Source organism: Perognathus longimembris, chromosome 20, assembly GCF_023159225.1.
Source record: "Perognathus longimembris pacificus isolate PPM17 chromosome 20, ASM2315922v1, whole genome shotgun sequence".
In the NCBI taxonomy this organism is placed as follows: Eukaryota; Metazoa; Chordata; class Mammalia; order Rodentia; family Heteromyidae; genus Perognathus; species Perognathus longimembris.
The window spans coordinates 24,045,903-24,067,691 of record NC_063180.1 but is presented as its reverse complement, the minus strand read 5'-3'; the positions used below and the strand labels follow the sequence as shown (position 1 = coordinate 24,067,691).

Sequence of the window (21,789 nt, the reverse complement as noted above, 5' to 3'; positions counted from 1 at the left end):
AGAAGTCCACAGTTTCACGTGTTGGGTAGTGTTCTAGGATGAGGGAATATCCCACTATAAATCTAAACTTCTGACTCCTCATGAAAACCAGAGCGGTTTCTAAGGCTGAGCCAATATTATATCTAGCTATCCAGCTCCCACCCAAAGCGGAAGGATGACTTTTATTGGCTATAAATTACACCTTAATAAACTTGATTCCTCCAAAATGCACAAGAAGGGAGGGGTTGTGTTTGGTGGCTTCAGACAGTAAATCAAAAGCTAAAGTTTTATTGTTCTGAAAACAGACAGATGCAGAGTGCTGAGACAGAGGAGAGAGGAAAGATGAACAGGGGGTGGGGGTAGGACTTGTCATTTTCCTGCCTTCTAGTTCCCCTTCCTGTCTGTCTCTAGTGCCTTTCCTGGTTTTCCCTTTGTCCACCCTATGTTTCTATATCTTCCTTCTCTCTCCTTTGCTTTCTCCCTTTCTCTCTCTCTCCCCATGAGTAAAACCAGCACAGGCTTCTCTCTCTCTTTCTCTCTCTAGCCCCCCTGCCCCTTTCTTTCTTTCCCTGTGGATTTCATTTAATCAACAAAAGCACTTATGGTAAAGGAAAACCTTCATGGCATCAGATAATCGACTTCATCACACATATAAATATATACCAAGATACACGGAAGTCCTCCAGGGTGCTCAGAATTAACTGTGCCTTTAGGAAACCCAACTAAAATCTTCTTCAGAACCCAGTTTGGGAAACCTTTCTGTCCCGTCCCGCGGGGGCCCACCAACTTTGTCATGGCTCCTCTCCCCTCTCTTCCCCTCCCCTCCTCTCTCTTCCCCTCCCCTCCCCTCCTCTGTCTCAACTCCGTGAGCTTGCTGCAGGTCTCCCTTTTCCTGATGACTCCTCCTGTCCCTCCCCACCACCACCAGAGTGGGGATTAGAACCCAGCTCCACAGTCACCCTGAGTCATCAGGCCTGGGCCGCAGGCTGGCCCGAGACAAGGGAACAGGGGGTGGGGCTGCGTCTTCCCACCTCTGGTTTCCTTCCTCCTTCCGCACTGCATTTAACTGTGAAGCTGTTAAGTGTCATTAGCTGAAGTGAACTCAACGCTGAATTAAAGCATTCTCCACCTGGGAATGGCCCAGGTGAGGACAGCCCAGGCAGCCACACGGGAGAGGACAGGTAGGGCGCCATCCCAGGTGGATCGTAGCAGAGGAAAGGACAGGCAGGTAGGTGGGCAGCAAGATAGCAGAGACACAGACAGGCCGAACCAGTGACAAACACATAGAGGATCCAGCAAAGACACAGGTGAGAAAGGGGCAAGGATGGAATGAGATGCAGGGGACAGGGAGAGACTGAGTGAGGACAGGGGTACAGGACCCAGAAGGGCCATCTCTGAGATTCCCCATCCTTTCCTGCAGGCCCACCATGAGGCCCAGAGCCTTTATGTTCCTGGTTGTTCTTGGTGAGTTATCCGGGCAAGGGAAGGGTGGCACTGGGCCTGGGCCCCCCTCCCCATAAGGAGGCCAAAGGGACTTACCCCACACCCCATGGACCTCTAAGATCACAGGTCCTGCCTGCCGGTCTTCTTCTACTCTCCCTGTACCACTTCAACCTCCTATCTCTCTGGAGTGTATCTTGTCCCTACGTCCCTCCTCTCTTTTGAGATTCACTCCTTCCTTCCTTCCTTCCTTCCTTCCTTCCTTCCTTCCTTCCTTCCTTCCTTCCTTCCTTCCTTCCTTCCTTCCTTCCTGTCCTTCCCTCCCTCCCTCCCTTCCTTCCTCCCTTCTTTCCTTCTTTCTTTTCTTTTTCTTCCCTTCTCCTCTGCCTCCTCCTTCCCCCCACTTTCTCTTTCTGTGTTTTTATGCACCTCTCTTCCTGTGCCCCCTTCTTTCTCCACCCACAATCCTCTGTGTCTGCCTCCTCACACCCCCCCTCCTCCACTTCAGCCTCCACTGCTGGGCCAGGCGCCAGTCAAACCGACCTGGAGAGGATTTTTGATGGGGTGGAGTGTGTCCGGAATTCTCAGCCATGGCAGGTGGCGCTGTTTGAGGGAAACAACCTGCGCTGTGGGGGTGTCCTCATTGACCCTGACTGGGTTCTCACAGCTGCCCACTGTAGGGGCAGGTGAGCTGGTGTGCACCCCATCCTGGGATGGGCAAATGTGGGTGCTGGGGGGGGCAGGGCCTCCTGGCAGGTGTCACTCGCCCAGGTAGGCTTGGGGTGAGTGGGAAAGAGTGGGAAGCTGGTCCTGCAACAACAGTCAGGAGTTAGATGAGGAGGAGGACTTCCACAGGAGTGTGCCTGAGGTGGAGCAAGGTGGGGGAGGGCCTGGGAGGGTCCTAGATCTTATCCCCCTTCCCTTCCCTCTGTGGAACCTGTCTCCCCCCACCCACCCAGTCGGGACTTGGGGTCCTCACAATTCTCCTGTCACCACCCTGGGCCTCAGTGGTCCTGAGGTGCACAAATGAGCCCTTCTAGGACAGGTGCTCCAGGGAGTCTTGTGAAAGGGGAGACCAGACACAAAGGGACAGGGAGGCTGGGGGACAGGCAGAGCCAGGGCAGCGCTGGCTAGACATGGGAAGATGAATAGAGAGATCACCCCAAGTGGAAAGACTTCTCAAGATCCAGACATGCCAGGACAGACTGACAGAGAAAAGGAGCTGGGGTGGGGGCTGTCCATCACCAATCCCTGGTCTCCTCCAGCAGGTACTGGGTACGTCTGGGGGAACACAGCCTGAGCCGGCTGGATTGGACAGAGCAGATTCGCCTCAGCACCTTCTCCATAACCCACCCCAGCTACCAAGGAGCCCTTCGGAGCCATGAGCACGACCTGCGGCTCCTGCGCCTGGGGAGAACCGTCCGCCTGACCCGCAGCGTCCAGCCCCTGCCCCTGCCCACATCTTGTGCCCCTGCTGGGGCCAAATGTCACATCTCAGGCTGGGGAACCACCAACAAGCCATGGAGTAAGGGTGCACCAGAGTCAGGGGGCAGGATGGGGAAAGCCTGGGATGGCCAGTGAGCAGTGAAGAGTTGTGACACCAACAGAGTGTGGTGGCGCATGCCCGTAATCCCAGCTCCAGGAGGTGAAGGCAGTTGGATTGTGGGTTCAAAACCAGTCTGGAGGCTGGGAATATGGCCTAGTGGTAGAGTACTTGCCTTGCCCTGGGTTGGATTCCTCAGCACCACATGTATAGAAAAAGCCTGAAGTGGCGCTGTGGCTCAAGTGGCAGAGTGCTAGCCTTGAGCAAAAAGAAGCCAGAGACAGTGCTCAGGCCCTGAGTCCAAGCCCCAGGACTGGCAACAAAAAACAGTCTGGGCAAAGTGAGGGAGATCGTATATTGAAAACAAAATACAAACCAAAAGACTGGGGGTGTGACTCAAGGTGAAGAGCAGTTGCCAGGTATGCATGACGTCTTGGGCTCCATCACCAGAGACAGGGGTGGGTGGGGAAGAGTTTGGAGGGGGAAGGGGCCAAGGCATGGGGTTATACATGAGAATCATGGTTGGGGTCACAGGCCATTGTGGACCAGAGTGTTAGGAGCAAAGAGGCTGAGGGGTTGGGTACGGAGTCAGAGGCCAGAGGTCAAGGATGTGGTCAGGGGTCAGGTGATGTCAGGCATCTATAAATAGAGTGTTAGAGGCTGAGTGTTAGAGGCTCAGGTGTTAGAGGTCCCTGGAAAGCTGAGATCCTGGAATCTAGCCGTCTGCGCAACCGGTCAGAATCTGAAGATAAGAAGACCTTATCTCATGTCCGAGGGGCCTGCAGTTCGGGTTCAGGGAATCTACAATCAAATGAACTAGGATCGAGAGATATTTTGGAATTGGGATGGAGAAAATGAAGGCTTCCAAGGCCAGGCATGGTGGCTCCCACCTGCAACCTGAACCATAATTAAGGCGAAAACGGAGAGCATTGCGGTTCAAGGTTAACCTGTGGGGAGAAATTGTGAGACTTTATGTCAATAATCAAGCTGAGCCTGGTTTTTACACACCTGAGTTCCTACTATGAGAAAGGATCTCTATTGAGGTTGGTCCTAGACAAAAACTTGAAAAGTAAATAAAGCAGAAAAGGGTAAAGGGAGGTGTGACTCTAGAGCTCTTCCCTACTAAGCTTAAGACTGAGCTCAAACCACAGGACTATAAAAAAGAAAAGAAAGGAAGGAGGGAGGGAGGGAAGGAGGGAGGGAGGGGAGGGAGGGAGGGAGGGAGGGAGGGAGGAAGGAAGGAAGGAAGGAAGGAAGGAAGGAAGGAAGGAGAAGGAAGGAAGGAAGGAAAGGAGGAAGGAAGGAAGGAAAGAGGGAAGGAAGGGTTTAGAAGCTGCATAGCTGAGGTCCCAAGTGCAGACAAGAATGTGAAGTCAGGAGACAGGAGACGTGAGGGGAAGCTGGGGTCATAAGGAAATGGGTTGGTGGTCACTGGTCAAGGGGACTGGCCAGTGACCTGGGATCAAGGGTTACAAAGACATTGAGTCATCCACCTGAAACTCAAGGGGTTTTAGGATTGTAGAGGAGGCTGTGGGGTGGGGCAGAGTAATTGATTTGCATGGACTTCTTTGGGGAGCTTGGATGGGACTCTACAACACATATCTTCCACCCCCCAGACCCATTCCCAGACCGACTCCAGTGCCTCAACCTCTCCATCGTCGCCAGTGACACCTGCCAGGCAGTGTTTCCTGGGAGAATCACAGACAACATGGTGTGTGCCGGCGGCCTTCCAGGGAAGGATGCATGTCAGGTGAGTGAAGGCAGGCTGTGCCTGCCGCCCAGGACCAGGACTGAGAAGGAAAAAGGAAGTGGAGAGCCTGTTAGACAAGTCAAGAAATGGGTCCAGGGGAGAGAGATGAGCTGAGAAAGGCGGGGGAGTAGCGAAATAAAGAGAAAAAGAGACAGAATTCAAGAAAAGACTGGGGAGTGGAGCACCCAGAGAGGCAGAGGCAAGATGCTGAACAAATAGAAGGAGAGAGGAGACAGAAAAGGAAACATGGAGTAGGGGACCCAAAAGACAGGAGTGGAGGAGGGCAGAGAATCAGCCAGGATCTGGAACACAGGATGAGGATCAGAATCTCTGCAGTCTTAACTTTCCCCTTACGTCCTCCTCTAGAGGATTCTGTCCCAAACTGAGAGATCAAGATTCAGGGATGGGGGCTGGGGATATAGCCTAGTGGCAAGAGTGCCTGCCTCGGATACATGAGGCCCTAGGTTTGATTCCCCAGCACCACATATGCAGAAAACAGCCAGAAGTGGTGCTGTGGCTCAAGTGGCAGAGTGCTAGCCTTGAGCGGGAAGTAGCCAGGGACAGTGCTCAGGCCCTGAGTCCAAGGCCCAGGACTGGCCAAAAAAAAAAAAAAAAAAAAAAAGATTCAGGGATGGAGACAGGAAAGGTCCAGTGGACTGTTTCACCTCTGACCCTGCCTCACCTCTGACCCTGCCTCCTTGCCCTCCTGGGTATCCTAGCCAGGGAGCCAGCCACTGCCCCTAAGAGAGTCCTCTATCCTTATGAAGTCCAGCCTTCCTCTGGGGTTGGTCATTGGTGATGGTGTTCTCTCTCCTGATTGGTCAGAGCCCCAGCCATTGTCCTTCAGAGAACTGTCTATGACTATACAATTCTGCCCTCTTTCCCTCTGATTGGTCATTGAAGGTAGTATTCTCTTCACTTGTTGGGCAGAACTCCAGTCATTGTCCTGAATTAACCCTCTACCCTTTCCTCTTAGAATCTCGCCCTCCTTCCTTGAGATTGGCCTCTAGGGTCAGTGTCTTCTCTTCCCTTAGTTAGCAGTTGTCATTGTCTTCAGGTGTGCTCTTTTCATGGGACCAGGCTTGGAGCCACAGTCCTCAGTGAGGGTCTGGGAGTGGGCTGGGCATGGGGGAGGAAACAAGGATCTGCCCCTTATTCCCACAGCGCTCCTCCTTCTGTCTTCCAGGGTGACTCTGGGGGCCCTCTGGTGTGTGGAGGTGTCCTTCAGGGTTTGGTATCCTGGGGTTCCGTGGGGCCTTGTGGACAAAAAGGCATCCCAGGAGTCTACACGAAAGTGTGCAAATATGTGGACTGGATCCTGATGGTCATGAGGAACAACTAGCCTACATCACAGATCTCTAGGACTTGAGGGCTGCTCAGAGCCTTGGAGCCCAAACATCTTCGTCGCTCTCAGTCCCCACTCTTGTTGATCCGGGGGAACTCTGTGGATTTCTGAGTCCAGGAATCCACATCCCTTCTGAGACTTGGAGCTGGGAGAGCTGGGCATTGTCTAGAATAAATGTCTTATCAATGAAGAACAGCCCACGTCTGTCTGTTTGTCCCTAGATGACCTGAGATTGGAAGGAGGCCTCACCAGACCATAGAGATCTGGGGAGCAGGGGTTGAGCACTTGCTTTGAGTTTAACCCTAATCACACACACACACACACACACACACACACACACACACACACACATACACACACATTTCAGAAGACATAAAAAAAGATTCAGGAAAACAGTAGAAAAAAAATACTTCCAAAAATAAAATGAAAGGCTGTTTTTCCCCGGCGATCGTGACACAGTACCCAAAGTATATAAGATTTCCAATGGCTTGAGAACTAGAAAAAAAGAAAACTTTCCACTCTGAATTACCAAGTGAAAATTACAAAAGTTGGCTGGGTGGGGTGGCTCACACCTGTTGTTCTAGCTACTCAGGAGGCTGAGATCTGAGGATTGAAGCCAGCTGGGGCAGAAGTCTGTGAACGTTTTATTTCCAGTGAACAACCAAATAAGCCAGAAGTAGAGCTGTGACTGAAGTGGTAGAGTGCCAACCTGAGTTCTAGTCCCATTATTAACATGAGAGGAAGGGAAAGAAGGGAAGGAAGGAAGGAAGGAAGAAAGGAAGGAAGGAAGGAAGGAAGGGAAATTGGTATTTAACAAACTGTCTATAAAACAACACTTCCTCCACCCCTAACCAATTACAGCTGACTGCTCTGTGCCAAGCATACATCGTATTTAGTAGGTTTTCATATCCACTGACTTTTATACATCTCCAATAGTCCAGGTTGAAAAGCGTCAGGACCCAAACTAGGTCCTGCCCACTTGTTCTGCCTCCACCTTCTCTTCAGGAAAGGAGAACCCCTTCCTAAAGGGATTCTGGGGTCACGTAGAAGAGGGACTGGGGGTGAAAGAGAGGGAGAGGCTCTGAGTCTCACTGGGCCGAGCCTCACTAGTCTGAGCCTCGCTGGGCTGGCTCTTTCCAGCACTTTCCAGCAATCTTCATCTCACCCCCACCTGTCACCTGGGCAGGGCCAGCAGCCCCATCTTGCAGATGAAGAAACTGAGCCTCACTGGGGTGGAGTCCCTACCCCACGTCAGTCACCAAGGTAGGAAGAGGCAGAGCCGGAGTTTGAGGTCAGAGCCCAGGCCTACCCCGCCTTGTTCTGCATCTGGTGACAGAAGAGGAAGCTCCAGGAACAGATCTGGCCGAAAACAAACAAGCTGAGAGAAGTGGGGATCCGCACCCAGATTTCCCAGATGAGGAAATTGAGGTGTCTGAAGGATTGGCAGGCATCGAGCCGGGGTCACCCAGCATCGAGTAAGTGCACAGCTATCCCAGATGTCTGGTGTTGGAGGCCTGGTCGTGGAGGGGGTGGGTGTGGGGAGCAGGGAGGAAGCCATAGAGAAATGAGGTTCTAAAGGAAAAGGGGGGTCAGAGGCCTCTGCAGGAGGGTTCATCTCCCTTCCTTGGGCCTTGGCTCTCACAGGCCTCGACCTGTCTCCCCCTCCCTCCCGTCCTGCCCCTTCGCCTGGCAGCAGCCCCACCTCTGTGACGCCCCAGGTCCCCCCTCATCCACCTTGGAAAGGAGAAGGAGGCCAGGGACTGGCTGGGCCTGAGCTCTGACCAGGGAAGGGCTAGGCAGAAGGAGACACACTGGGACTAGATACAGTCCAAAGAGCCACAGAGAGATGGAGAGACAAAGAGAGACAGAGAGATGGAGAAAGACAGACAGAGATTGAGAGACAGAGATAAAGATGGAGATACACAGAAACAAAGAAAGCGAGTGTGGGAGGTCACAAAGAGGAAATCATAGGGACAGAAACCTAAAGATTTAAAAAAAAATCACTCAAAGAGGATTACAGTATGGCAAGCAATGAAAGCGAGGCAGAGTTGGGAGAGACACAAGAGAAAGAGAAGGCTGACCACCTAACAGAGTAGAGGGGCTTGGAGAGGTGACAGAGGCAGGCAGGCAGCTTGTCTCAGGGCTCCTGGCCCAGGGAGGGCCCCCCAACACCCCGCCCCCAGGGCGATAAGGCAGGGCTTGGAGGCCAGTCATCCTGGGCCCGCCCGGGGCCACCCCCTGCCTGCCTGCCCGCCCGCCTGCCTAGTGCCTGGTGCTCCGACCCAGCCTGCCAGCAGCTGCCACCGCCGGGCCCCTAGAGCTCCAGCCCCAGAGCCTGTGAGTCGGGAGGGAAGGGAAGACCCCTTTCCAGGAGCCTGCTATCCTGGACACTGCCCATACCCATCTCCCTCCTCTCTGTCTGGCCCTTCTTAGTTGGTGGGGGGTCGGGTGAAGGGAGCTTTCTTCCCCTCTGTGTGCCTGTCACTTCCAACTAGCTGCCCCTAAACTTGATGCCCTCTGACCTCAGCCCCAGTGACTAAGTCCAGCCCTTTACCCCCACCCCCACTGGCCAGGGCAGCTGAGGGCACTGGCCCTCCCTCCCCTGGCCAGCCCCACCCAGCTCTGTCCATCTGTCCTTTCAGAGGGCCAGGGGTTCGGGAAGGAGGAAGGGAGGAGAAGGGGTTCAGGATAGAACCTCATACTGAGCCCCCTTCTTCACTAGGGACAGGACTCACAGGCTCACAAAGTGGGGGGATTACTGAGTGGGTGACCCCCTGCCCCCCCCCCCCGTAGTCCCAACCCTAAGCCTGGGACCTGGCCGGGTCTTATAAGCAAGAAAGAAGACACCTCTCAAAATGTGCCCAGGAGGCCCCTCGGCCAACTGAAACAAGGCCAGTCTAAGACTTGCCCAACCAAGCCCTTCCCAGCTGCTTTTCAACACCCTCCTTGGCATTCCGGAAGCTTCTAGCTTGGATCCTGCCCCCTTTCCAAGGCCACTCTGAAAGTTTAAGTTCTGTGTGGGGGGTTTGAAGATGGTCTAAAAGGGCTTCTTGCCCCGCTCTTGCTTCTCCTTGGGGAAGCTGGCAGGGAGATCAGAAAGGCCATTGGTGATGAGCGCTCTCTTCCTCCTTGTTCCCAGAGGCACCTGGGGCCGGCCCCACCCCCCTCCAGGCCGTGATGATTCTGCGATTCCTCACCCTTGCTCTGGTGACAGGTACAGGGGCAGGGGATGGGGTGGGCAGGGCCCTCTCTTCCTGTCTCACCACTGGCACAGCCAAGGCTCAAAATACCGAACAACCCAAGTGATATCTGCATGGTGACAGATACTCTGGGCTACACCAGACAGGGTCCCCTTACAATCAGAGGGAGTCAAGGAGAGACCCGAGGGCCCAGAATGCAGGGGTGGGCATGGGTTACTCAAAGAGCTCAGGACTGCCATTTACTGACCCACCAAGACGGAGACACTTTAGTTCTGTAGTGCCTGGCCCATACATTTGCCCCACACCTCCTCTGGCTCACCGGGTTGAGACTCAGAGCACCCATCCTCTCGGTCTCCCTGCCCACCCTCAACTCTAGACGTCTGGAGCCTTTCTCTTGTCATGCCTAAGCCCCCTCTTCGGTCCCCACCCCTGCAGGGCATGTAGGGGGAGAAACCAGAATCATCAAAGGGTACGAGTGCAAGCCTCACTCCCAGCCCTGGCAGGTGGCCCTGTTCCAGAAGACAAGGCTCCTCTGTGGGGCCACCCTCATCGCCCCCAGATGGCTCCTGACAGCAGCTCACTGCCGCAAGCCGTGGGTGCGGGGGCTGGGGCGGGGCTGGGAGGGGGCAGGAAATGGAGGGACAGAGGGAGAGGGGCTCAGCCCAGAGGGGGCTGTGGGGGTGGCAAAAGAAGTTGGAGATGAAGCCAGTGGTGCAAGTGATGGCACATTGAAGGTGGCGGGCTAGGGGCTAGGGATAGTTTGTTTGCAAGGGGGCTGCGGTGGGCGTGGGGCTTGGAAGACCCCTAGGTTCTAGAAGGTGTCACCCCTTCCTGTTCCCCACCACCACCTTCTGTCTCTGACCACATCTCTCCCACCTTAGCCGTTACCTGGTCCTCCTGGGGGAGCACAACCTGCATCGGCGGGATGGCTGCGAGCAGAAGCGGACGGCCACCGAGTCCTTCCCCCACCCCGGCTTCAACAACAGCCTTCCCAACAAGGACCACCGCAATGACATCATGCTGGTGAAAATGGCGTCGCCAGCCATCATTACCCGGGCTGTGCGGCCCCTCACCCTGTCGCCACACTGCGTCGCCGCGGGCACCGGCTGTCTCATCTCCGGATGGGGCACCACGTCCAGCCCCCAGTGTAGGGGCTCTGGAGGGAAACGTGGCGGGGGGGAAGGGGTGGAGGTGAATGTGGAATGACACAGGAGACCACAGGACCCTCAAAGATGAGGTTTAGAGGGACACGGGACAGGGTACTGGGGCAGGGGGACATCAGTAAGTGAGGTCAGACAAATGAAAGATCCAAAAGTCAGAGCTGAAGAGGGCGAAGGCGGAGAGAGAACAGGGCACTGTGGCCATACCTGTAATCACAGATACTCAAGAGAGAAAACAGGGAGAAATTCTGTTCCAAACCAAGGGAGAAAAAAAAATGAGTGAGACCCCATCTCAACAAAAAAAATCAGGTATATTGGCGCTTGTTTGTCATCCCAGCTATGTAGGAGGCCGTAAGTAGAAAGTTATCAGTCTGAGGACAGCCCTAGGCAAAAACACAAGAGCCTATCCAAAAAACAACAACAACAACAAAAAATCACTAAAGCAATAAAGGACTGAGTGCATGGCTCGTGAAATACAGCACCTGTGTGACAAGCAGAGGCTGCGAGTTCAAATCCAAGTACCAGCTCTGTAACTCCTTAGTGTAGGGCCTCCAGGGAGGGCTGGCCTTTCAGGATTGCTTTTCTTCTCTATTTAATGAAAATCAACACAGCCACCAGCAGGATTAGAGTAGAGAGAGCCACAGAAGGAATGTACTCAATCTGTTTCCCGTTGCCATTGTGACAAGCAGAGATGGACTGGCTGCAGGTGGAAAAGCCCAGGGCAGAGAGGCAGGGTCCCTCCCCCACCCCTGCCTTGTCCGTGATGTCTCCACAGTGCGCCTGCCCCATTCCCTGCGATGTGCCAACATCTCCATCATTGGACACAAGGAGTGTGAGAGCGCCTACCCGGGCAACATCACCGACACCATGCTGTGTGCCAGCGTTCTGAAAGGAGGCAAGGATTCCTGCCAGGTGAGCAGGCTGGGCCCAGCCTCACACTCCTCCAGCCCCAGCCCTAGCTTTGAAATCTACACATAGACACAGCCCCAACCCCAACCCCCCCATTTCCTTGAATGAGATCGTTGGGTCCACGAGCACCTCCATGTCCAATCCCAGCCATCCCCATCCCCATCCCCATTATAACCCCAACCTCACTCTCCAACCTGCCTCCAGTCCAAGGACCAGTCCTGTCTTCTGGATCCCACCTCTGTCACCACCCACTTCTGTACCCCTCCTTTGCCCTGACTGGGTCTTTCTCTCTCCTCTCTCTGCCCAGGGTGACTCCGGAGGTCCCCTGGTCTGTGACGGTTCCCTCCAAGGGATTATCTCCTGGGGCCAGGATCCATGTGCAGTCACCAGAAAGCCCGGGGTCTACACAAAAGTCTGCAAATACGTGGACTGGATCCATGAGACGATGAACAACAACTAAACAATTATACAATGATAGTTGCCACAGGCTGACTCCTTCAGTGTTTTCCTTGTTTGTGATCTAATTTCTGTTCTTTCTACTCATCAGAAACCCTAAGCCAGAGCCACCTCCCCTCTTTGTGGACTGTATCACAGGCGTTAGCACTTGGGGCTTCAGAGTAAGCTGTGATTCTGGAAATAACGGTTGTTATTTTGTTTGGTTTTCTCTTTAGCCCCAAGGATAGTGCCTGGAATTAACCAAAGTTTCAATAAAATAAGTCAGATGAATGGATGAATTTACTGAGTGCTTATTTTGGGCAGGATCTGGGTATTGATGGTTCCTGTTTGTCATCCTAGCTACTCAGAGGTCTGAACATTGAGGCCCAAAGCAAGCCAGCCTGGGCAGAAAAGTCTGTGAAACTCTTTATTTCCAATGAACCACCAAAAAGCCAGAAGTGAAATTGTGATTCAAGGGGTACAGTACCAGCCTTCAGGGTAAAAGCTAAGGGACAGCGCCCAGGCCATGAGTTCAAGCCCCAGTACACACACACACACACACACACACACACACACACACACACACCAAAAGAAAAACCAAAACTACACAAAATCAAAAATGTAACTTGTTGACACAAATGATCTGGATGATCAGGGTTGCCATATTAGAAAGCACCAACAGACCATCATTATCACAAGATGTTTGATTGGAAAGCTGAGCTACACCACCCCCAAAGTTAGTTCAAATCTTCGTTTCCTATTTTTTTCTTTCTACTCTGTCACCCTTTGGTGGTTCTAGGGTTTGAACTCAGGGCCTTCTGCCAGACAGGAGCTCCACCACTTGAGCCATGACCCTAGCCTTTTTTGTTTTAGTCATTTTTCAAATAGCATCTCAAGTTTTTATCCAGCTTGGCCTGGACCTTGGTGTTCCTGTTTATGCTTCCCACATAGCTGGAATGATAGGTGCCTATCACTTTGCCCAGCTTATCAGTTGCGACAGATTGATAGCTTTTTACAAACTTGGGCTGGCTTCAGTCCACCATCCTCCTGATCTCTGCCTCCCAAGTAGCTGGGCTCACAGGTGTGAGCCACCACGCCCGGCTTTAACTCAGTTCTTGACGGACCAGATGTTGCATGAGTTGTCTACATGCTCTGCTCACCTTCTGGGCTTGGTGGCCAGTATGAGGACGAAGAGTCCAGAGCTGAAACTAGGGTTTTCTGGTTGTTGGGTGGACTGTCTTGTCACGCCCTCCCTGGTCCTTCCACCTCTCACCCAAAAGGAGGGAGTTGGCCCAAGTCGTGTTGATACCCTTGCAGCTCAGGCCTCCTGTGATTCACAAACCTGTGCGTCACCTGGAGACACAGGTGGCAGGAGGGCGTGAGGTGACTGCATGCAGGTGTGATGGCGTCATTGCCCTCAGCACGCACAGGATCAGCTATGGGGACCCGGGAGCCCCTGTCCCATCCACAGAACACCTGTGCCCCTCCTCGCCCCTCCTGAGTCCGCTTCCCTCTTCCTCATGCTCTGTGTCTTAGCTTAGTTCTCTCTACCCACACCACAGCCCCTCTTCTCTCCTCTCTCTGCCCACACCCCTAACTCTCCTCTCAACCTTGGTTTATCACAGCCTTGGGGAACTAGTCTCTGTCCTTCCCTCTTCCTGAGCTCTCAGCCTTCCTTCCTTTTCTTCTGGTTTCTCTCTCTCTCTCTCTCTCTCTCTCTCTCTCTCTCTCTCTCTCTCTCTCTCTCTCTCTCTCTCCTTCCCCAGTTCATTTCCTGAGTGACCATCACCATCACCCATCCTCCTACCACCCAGATCCCTGGAGCCATGGGACCCCCCCCATACACCTCTGCATCTGAGAACCCTCCCAGTACACCCCCACAGCTGAGAAGACTTCTTGGAACACAGGGTAGGGTATCCCTCCCCACAGGGAATCCAGCTCCCCAAAGGCTGTTTTGAGGCACCCAGGAGAAGCCTGTATTCCAGGGCCCCACCCAGGGCAGGAATCTGAGGCCCAGGTTGAGTGCCAGCCCCACCCACGTATAATAGGGGAGAGAGAAAGGGGAGGGAAGGAGTCCCTGGGGGGAGGGTGGGGAAGCTTCCGGGATCTTGCGGGTTAAAAGGGAAGATCTGGCTGGGGTCCCAGGGCAGAGGATTCTGAGGGCCCACACCGCAGGGCTGGGAAGCTCCGAGTCTCCACCCTGTCTTCCCATTGGCGACTCCAGGTGAAGCGGTGCCCTCCGCCCGGCTGGGGTGGAGTGCCCGAGGATGGGTGGTGGACCCTTGGGCCAAGGGCAGGTGCCTTGTTGGGGCTTCGATTTCTCTATCCGCAGGATGGGGAAGTCCCTCATCTGGGAGGTTTGGGAAGAGGCCACCACTGGCTCAGATCCTCGGCCCCCATCCCATCCTCTACCATGGGGGTGAAATGGGGCACTGGGCGCGGCTGGCAGCCCAGGCAGCCTAGGCACAGAGAGCGTTAGCCTCCGGCGTGGGGAGGACCGCAAGGTGCCGGGAGTGGCCTGGGCTCCTCAGGACTCTGGGTGGTCCTGGTTGGGCTGGGGTGGCCCAGGCCCCGGCAGGCTGGGCCCTCAGAGGTGGGGGGTCTCAGGAGAAGCATCAATTTTAACCCTCGCTGCCTCCCCAACCCAGGTCCTAGCCATGAGACCCCTGCTCCTCTCCACTGGCCCCCGTGCACGGGCCCTGGTGAAGCTGCTGTTGCCGCTACTGGTGGTGCAACTTTGGGGTGAGCTGGGGGGTAAAGGATATAGGGAACAGGGGGCAGGAGGTCAGGGGACAAGGAAGCAAAGGATGGGAAACAAGAGGACAGGGGGCTGGGGGCTGGGGAACAGAGGACAAGGGACAGGGGGCAAGAGGCCAGGGGGACAGAGAATAGGGGACAGGGGATGGGGGCTAGGAGGACAGGGGATATGGGCAGCAGGAGCACTGGGAAAGGGGAAGGGGCGTGAGCTATCACCAATTCTAGGACCCCGGCCCAGCTTTCAAGTTCATGGGGTAGGGGTAGGGAGTAGAAGGTAGGGGGTACAGGGACCCTTCTAGCTCCATCCCTGAGAGCCCATCCCTTCACCTCTTGGATCGTTGCTCCCCTCCCGGAGCCCTGCAGCACTCTCTCCTCTCATTCCGACTCTACCCTCACTCCGCCCTACGTTGTCCCGTAGTGCCCTCCCGCTCTTTTGCCCTCACCCATTTTCCAACCCTATCTGATGACGCCCACCCCTTTTCTCTCCCTGCATTCTAGTCCCACCAGCCTCTGGCCACGCCCCTTTACCCGCACATTCCTTCAGCCTCCGCCCCCTCCCGCCAGCCGCGTTCTGTCTCCGCCCCCTCGGCTGCCGCTCCGCGTTGTCTCCGCCCCTTTTGCTGCCACTCTACGTTGTCTCCGCCCCCTCGGCTGCCGCTCCGCGTTCTGTCTCCGCCTCTTCTGCTGCCGCTCCGCGTTGTCTCCGCCCCCTCGGCTGCAGCTCCGCGTCCTGTCTCCGCCCCCTCGGCTGCCGCTCCGCGTTCTGTCTCCGCCCCCTCGGCTGCCGCTCCGCGTTGTCTCCGCCCCCTCGGCTGCCGCTCCGCGTTCTGTCTCCGCCCCTCGGCTGCCGCTCGGCGTTGTCTCCGCCCCCTCGGCTGCCGCTCCGCGTCCTGTCTCCGCCCCTTCTGCTGCAGCTCCGCGTTGTCTCCGCCCCCTCGGCTGCAGCTCCGCGTTCTGTCTCGGCTCCCTTATCTCCCAGTGTACTCGCCCGCTGTTTTCTTAGGCTGTGTTTGAACCTCGCTACCTTTCGGCTGTCTCCTGGCCCGCCTGGCCTGTCTCGGTCATGCTCCACTCTCTGCGCCCCGCACTCGCACGCCTTTCTTCTCCACCCACTTTCCCCCTCCCTCGGCCTCGCGCGTCGCCCCCAGTCCGACCCCACGCCCAGCCCTCGCCCCTCAGGCTCTGACCTCCGCCCCCTACCCCCTGTCTCTCTGCAGCCGCAGAGGCGCTGCTTCCGGGAAACAGCACGGACTCGGCGGCCTTGGGCGCCCCGTGCGCGCGAGGCTCGCAGCCCTGGCAGGTCTCCCTCTTCAACGGCCTGTCCTTCCACTGCGCTGGCGTCCTGGTGGACCGGAGCTGGGTGCTCACGGCCGCGCACTGCTGGGACAATAAGTAGGGGTCGCCCCGGAGGGACATGCTGGGCAGAGAGGGAGAAAGCTCAAGCCCTGAGACACGCCCTCGGAAGACACGCCCCCGGGAGGACACCCCCCGTGGGACACGCCCACTTGATAACACCCCCCCCTCTGGGACCCGCCCCCCCCGGAGGACACCCCCAGAGGGCAGGGGATGGGGTGCGGGGGCGGCTGGCCTGGGGCTCCTGGTCCCAGGCCTTTCTGCAGGAAAGGCTCGGCTTGGACACCAGGGGGCGGCGCGGGCCTTTCCGGTGTTCCGCCGGCTTTCTTGGTACCCTGCGGGCTTGGAGGACACAGAACGTAGCTTTGACGCCCCTTGTCGTGGGGCCCGGAACTCAGAACTGAAAGGAGCCCTCATCCCGATGAGTTTCCACCGGGGAGGAAGGCCCGGGTGGAAAGGGGTACTGCGTTCCCAAGGTTCCCAAGTCGACACCTGACATCCTGGGGTCCTCACCTGGCCCCACTCAGTCCCAGGCCCCGAGGTCCCGCCTTGTCCCTCCTGGGACCCAATCTTGGGGCCGCTCTCCAAGGTGGATTTTCTTTCCAAGGCCGCTGTGGGCTCGGGTCGGGGACGACCACCTGCTACTTCTCCAAGGGGAGCAGCTGCGCCTGGCTTCCCGGGCCGTTGTCCACCCCAAATACCGCCGAGGCCCGGCCCCAATCCTGCCCCGACGGACCGACGACTACGACCTAGTGCTTCTGAAGCTGGGCCGGCCCGCCGACCTGGGGCCCCGCGTGCAGACGCTACGGCTGCCGGTCAGCTGCACCCATCCCGGGGACACCTGCCACGTGGCCGGCTGGGGCACCACCGCAGCCCGCAGAGGCGAGAGCTAGGGCTCAGGGCCTGTGGGGCGGGCTCTGAGTCAGGGCCCTGGGGCTGGGCCTGGACCCCTGGGTCTGAGGGAGGAGGCTGGAGCCTGGATGCCTGGGTCTGAGAAAGGAGGCTGGGGTCTAGACCCCTGGGTCTGAGGGAGGAGGCTGAGACCTGGACCCCTGAGTCTGGGGGAGGAGGCTGAGCCTGGGGCTCATTCAGTATATTCCTCTTCAGTGAAGTACAACAGAGGCCTGAGCTGCTCCCGGGTGAGAGTCCTGAGTTCTAAGGAGTGTGAGCTCTTCTATCCAGGCGTGATCACCAGCAACATGATCTGTGCAGGACTAGACAAAGGCCAGGACCCTTGCCAGGTAGGAACTGACCTCAAAGGGTCTCTGACCTGTGGGAGGAGGGGAGGACTGCCCTGCCCTGCCCTGCCCTGCTCCTGCCCCTGCCCTGCCCCTACCTCATACCTGTGCTACACACATGTCTAGTCCCCAGTCCCTTCTCCTGGTCCTTCTTCATATCCCACCTACCATGAGCCACAGCCCACAGCACATCTCCATTCTCCCTTCCCAACCCCGAACCTCCAAATCCTCTTCCTCCTCCTTTCCCAGGGCACCCCAACCTCATCCCTAACTCTCACCCTGAGTCCCACTGCAGGGACTCCACCCCTTCCTTTTCCATCCCTTCTTGGGCCCTAGTGGCAGATCCCACCTTTGTTCTCTCCCCCCAGAGTGACTCGGGCGGCCCTCTCGTATGTGGGGACACCCTGCAGGGTGTCCTGTCCTGGGGCATGTACCCCTGCGGCTCTGCCCAACACCCAGCTGTCTACACCCGAATCTGCAAGCTGGTCCCATGGATTGAGAAGACCATCCGCTCCAACTAACCTTACCACTGCCCCCACATTCCTCCCACTGCCCCCACCCCACACTTGGGTGCACCTGCCCCTCACTCCTCCTGCCCACTGGAGCTCTTGGCTCATGCTGGGGCCCAAGGGCAGAAAGTCAACGTCAAGTTTGTTCAAAGAAGCAAGAAAGCTGGCAGTCTTCTGAAAGTTTCTGGAGCCATGGCACCTAGTTTCTGCTACAGCCCACTGCTATATGCCCCAAGATAAGCTGAGTGTCCTCTCTGTGCCTTGGTACTCCCATCTACAAGATGGAGACCATGCAGTGCCCATCTCTTAACCACTGTGCGCGTCAATCTTTGTGATTGTTGGGGAGTGCTGAAGGCAGTGAGCCTTGAGCACAGAATAAATGTTATCTGATGGTGCATGCCTGTGACTACCCAAGGGAAACGGGGGGGCGGGGGGAAATGTCTTCATTCCCAAGCAACCCCAGTCCCCAATGGCTGATGGGAAAATCATGCCCCACACTCCCCCATGACTGGGCACAGACAGCATCCAGTTCCTGTGTCCTAGCAGGAGCCAGGCTATCCGTGACTTGCCTAGACCCAACCTCTTAGCTTTCACCTGTAATCCTAGCTATTCAGGAGGCCGAGGGTCCACCCAGGCAGGAAAGTCTGTGAGACTCTTATCTCCAATTAATCAGCAAAAGCCCATGTGAGCTGTGGTTCACATGGCAGAGTACCAGCCTTGAGCACATAACTAAAAGAAAGTGCCCAGGCCCCGAGTTCAAGCCCCGGGATGGGCACACCACACACACACATGCACACACACACACACACACACACACACACACACACACATCATTACTCGGTTTGTTTTTAATTTCTCCGGACCTTTCCTCCTCAGGACACTTTCTGTACAAATATTTCTCTCCTGGGAGGGATGAGGGCGAGATTACCCACAGAACCCAGGCAAAACTAGTAGGCAGCTTCATGTAACCCAGTGAGAGTCATCTCCAATGAACCAGAAAAAAGCCCAAAGTGGAACCATGGCTCAAGTGGTAGAGAGCCAGCCCTGAGCAAACACAAAACAGACAAAAAAGCTCAGAGACAGTGCTCAGGTCCTGAGTTCAAGCCCCAACACACACACACACACACACACACACACACACACACACACACACACACAGCCCAGTTGCTTTTGTGTATCCTTTCCAACATGTTTATAGGGAAACTACTACATGCCAATCCCGGCAGAGTCTGGGGAAGGTGGGTGTCTGAGGTCTGAGCATGAGGCGTGGGTGGCGTCTCCCTAGGGTTTGCTCTTCCCCATCCCCTCTTCCACAGCAGAGCAGCAGAACACAAAAGAGATGGGAAATATTCTCACTGGATTTCTGCATGAAAGCAATTCACCAGTTCCTTTTGCTCACCCCAAGATGTTTACTGAGTTTACTGAGCCCAGCCTGCTGCCAGTCACCAAGCCCTGCCCTCAAGAAGCTGCTCATCAGGTTGTGGAGATGACCAAGCCTTACATTCTTGTCATTCTGGTCCCTCCACTCGAAGGCCACTTCCTCCAGGAGACCTTCCTGGATTGCCCCAGGAAAAGGGCATTGGCCAATAATCTCATTTGTTTATTTCTTTCTCTGCTTTTTTTCCTTTTTTCCTTCTCTCTTCCTCCTCCTCTTCCTCCCCCTTTTTTCTTCTTCAGCAATACTGGGGATTGAAGTCAGGGCTTCTTGCTTTCTATATAACCACTACACCACTTGAGCCATACCCCCAGACCTTTTGCTTTTAGTTATTTCTGCTGGTTGGTTCCACATAGAGTCTTCTGCTAACCTTGCTGTGGCTTGGCCTTCAACAGAGATCCTCTGCCTCTACCTCTGCCTCCTGAGCACATTCTGGGATTATAGACATGTGCCACCACATCCAGCTCATGTTTCAGAGAGGGTCTGCTAACTTTTCATCCAAGCTGGCCTTGAACTTCCATCCTCTTGTCTCCACTTCTGGAATGGTTGGGATTACAGGCGTGCACTGACACACCCAGCTGTTTATTTCTTTTGTAGTGCTTGTTATAGCTTGAATTATCTCATTTACCTGTTTACCTGATAATTGTCTGTGTATCTCCCCCCATTCCTGCCCCAACACCTACACAAAATCAAGGCAGGCAAAGCTGTAGATCTTTGCTCACTGCATTTTTCTAAGCACTTACTACAATGCCTGGCACACAGCACACCGATGACTGACCCTGGAACACAAATGCATCAGTGTTGTCACAAAGGAAGTACCAACCATACCATGGAGAGTCAGAGAAGGCTTTTCAGATGAGGGGACATTTGCATAGGGTTTGAAAGGTTAAGTAGGAGTTCGCCAGCTAGAGAAGAAAAGCTTTTCTATCACTGATACATGGCTCTGAGCAAATGATGGAAATGTTCTTCCTACCACAAGTTCTCCCTCTGTGAGAAGCAATACCAGCACGTGGCCATGCTGATAGGTTCTAGGAAGCTCCATGAGACTCATTTATTCAACACTGCAATGTGCCATTCCCCTGCCTTCTCCCTGAGTACTGAGATAGAACCTAGAGCCCTGAGCACCCTTGACAAATGCTCTTCTGCTTGGTCCATACCCCCAGCCCTTTCATTTATAAGACCCTCTTGTTTCACCTCCAGTGTAGCTAGGGTGAGAGGCACGCACTACCCCTGGTCTTGCAAGTGTTTCATAGGTGTTCATTCCTGGAGTTCCCCCACAACCTTTTTGACAGATGGAGTGGCTCAAAGGGATCTGAGGTCTTGACTTGGGTCACAAACCTAATAAAGAGCAATCAGGAGCCCTGGACACAGGTGGTCCAGTCCTAGATGCTGTGGCCCAAACCAAAACATGATACACACTCCAGTGGATAGCAGTAAGTGGGCAGAACTGTGGGTTCCTGGTCCCTGGAAAAACCAGAGAAGGCATCTTGGTGGAGGGTTATTTAGGCTGGGTCTTAAAGGATGAGTAAGAGTTCATCAGAAAAAGAAGGGTATGGAGAAAGATATTCGCTCACTCAACTACCATCTCTTAAGGACTCCTGAACCCTGCCCAGGACTGGGTAGTCCTGGGGACACAGAGATGAGTCAGACCAAGAGCTTGGAAATGTGCAGAAAATATTCTCAAGAACTGGCAAAGATCTGGAAGTATTATTAATGATAGAAGGTAAGGCCAGTCACTGGTGTTCATGCCTGTAATTCCAACTACTTGGGAGTCTGGGATCTGAGAGGATCATGGTTCAAAGCCAGCCTGGGCAAGAAAGTTCATGAGACTCTTTTTTTATTTTTTTGCCAGTCCTAGGGCTTGAACTCAGAGCCCGAGCACTGTCCCCGGCTTCTTTTTTGCTTGAGGCTAGCACTCTACCTCTTGAGCCACAGTGCCACTTCTGGTGCTGAAGAATCAAACCCAGAGCTTCATGTGTACGAGGCAAGCACTCTACCACTAGACCATATTCCCAGCCCCAGTTCGAGACTCTTATCTCCTATGAACCAGCAAAAAGCTGCAAGTGCACCTGTGACTCAAGTGGTAGAGCACTAGCCTTGAGCAAAAGAGCTCAGCACCCAGGTAGCACCCAGGCCCTGAGTTCAAGCCCCAGTACCAACACAAGGGGCAGGGGGGCTTGGTTTCAGGCAGGTTCACAGGCACCAGGGTCCTTGGGGAGGGGAAGGTGTGGATGGGACAGGGTGTGACCTGATTTCTCTACATTGTTGGAAGGGCCTGGGTGCTACCGGGAAGGGACCCCCATCCACACAGGGTAGGGTGTGTTCTGTGGATCAGTGTGCTCTTTGCAGCCTCCATCGACTCTGGGGTCTTCCCTACCTGTCCCCCTCTCCTTGCCCCCCACCATCCTCTTTCCTCCTGTGCCTCCCTGCTCTTTTCCTTGGAGTCTCAGCCCCAGACCCATGAGAGGGGCTCTTCTCCATACAAGATGGAGCTTGTTCTATCCCAGAATGACTTCTCCCTACAGATCCTCCTCCCTTTCCTCCAGGCCACAGAAGGTTCCAGATGTAGATCCAGCAGCTTGAAGTCATAGGAATGGGGCTCCTCTCTCCTTGCTTATCCAGAGAGAGGACCCCTGCATGGCCTTCCCTCCCTAGGGCCCTATGCTGGGGCTCCAGGGCTTCCCCCTCCCCCAGGCATGTTTCTCAACCCCGATTAATCACAGGGGCGGCCCCAGG

The 21,789-nt window shown here is 55.1% G+C and overlaps 3 protein-coding genes across 3 annotated transcripts; all 3 read left to right on the top strand.

The window, feature by feature from the left end:
* Positions 1-1,406: 1,406 nt before the first annotated feature.
* On the top strand, positions 1,407-6,054 carry Klk12 (kallikrein related peptidase 12). Its single transcript, XM_048368968.1, has 5 exons — positions 1,407-1,443; positions 1,928-2,105; positions 2,688-2,944; positions 4,579-4,712; positions 5,899-6,054. The coding sequence occupies exons 1-5, from the start codon at positions 1,407-1,409 to the stop codon at positions 6,052-6,054; spliced, it is 762 nt and encodes a 253-aa protein (XP_048224925.1).
* A 2,307-nt stretch (positions 6,055-8,361) lies between these two features.
* LOC125338540 (kallikrein-11) lies at positions 8,362-11,917 on the top strand. The gene is made up of 6 exons (XM_048329389.1): positions 8,362-8,394; positions 9,197-9,271; positions 9,693-9,849; positions 10,139-10,404; positions 11,193-11,329; positions 11,634-11,917. Exons 2-6 carry the CDS (start codon positions 9,235-9,237, stop codon positions 11,784-11,786), a joined length of 750 nt encoding a protein of 249 aa, XP_048185346.1. The 5' UTR covers positions 8,362-8,394; positions 9,197-9,234; the 3' UTR covers positions 11,787-11,917.
* Positions 11,918-13,920: 2,003 nt separating this feature from the next.
* Positions 13,921-18,152, top strand: Klk10 (kallikrein related peptidase 10). The gene is made up of 6 exons (XM_048329379.1): positions 13,921-13,985; positions 14,410-14,503; positions 15,736-15,910; positions 16,479-16,753; positions 16,979-17,112; positions 17,478-18,152. The coding sequence occupies exons 2-6, from the start codon at positions 14,419-14,421 to the stop codon at positions 17,628-17,630; spliced, it is 822 nt and encodes a 273-aa protein (XP_048185336.1). The 5' UTR covers positions 13,921-13,985; positions 14,410-14,418; the 3' UTR covers positions 17,631-18,152.
* Positions 18,153-21,789: the final 3,637 nt, after the last annotated feature.

What these genes read in the sequence shown, in the direction of transcription:
- Klk12 (XM_048368968.1), top strand. Translation starts at nt 1,407, where the DNA reads ATGAGGCCCAGAGCCTTTATGTTCCTGGTTGTTCTTG. An exon ending in TATGTTCCTGGTTGTTCTTG is followed by an intron (nt 1,444 to 1,927) that starts GTGAGTTATCCG and finishes CCTCCACTTCAG; the next exon opens with CCTCCACTGCTGGGCCAGGC. An exon ending in AACCACCAACAAGCCATGGA is followed by an intron (nt 2,945 to 4,578) that starts GTAAGGGTGCAC and finishes TCCACCCCCCAG; the next exon opens with ACCCATTCCCAGACCGACTC.
- LOC125338540 (XM_048329389.1), top strand. Translation starts at nt 9,235, where the DNA reads ATGATTCTGCGATTCCTCACCCTTGCTCTGGTGACAG. An exon ending in GCAGCTCACTGCCGCAAGCC is followed by an intron (nt 9,850 to 10,138) that starts GTGGGTGCGGGG and finishes CTCCCACCTTAG; the next exon opens with CCGTTACCTGGTCCTCCTGG. An exon ending in CACCACGTCCAGCCCCCAGT is followed by an intron (nt 10,405 to 11,192) that starts GTAGGGGCTCTG and finishes ATGTCTCCACAG; the next exon opens with TGCGCCTGCCCCATTCCCTG.
- Klk10 (XM_048329379.1), top strand. Translation starts at nt 14,419, where the DNA reads ATGAGACCCCTGCTCCTCTCCACTGGCCCCCGTGCACGGGCCCTGGTG. An exon ending in GCGCACTGCTGGGACAATAA is followed by an intron (nt 15,911 to 16,478) that starts GTAGGGGTCGCC and finishes TTTCTTTCCAAG; the next exon opens with GCCGCTGTGGGCTCGGGTCG. An exon ending in CACCACCGCAGCCCGCAGAG is followed by an intron (nt 16,754 to 16,978) that starts GCGAGAGCTAGG and finishes ATTCCTCTTCAG; the next exon opens with TGAAGTACAACAGAGGCCTG.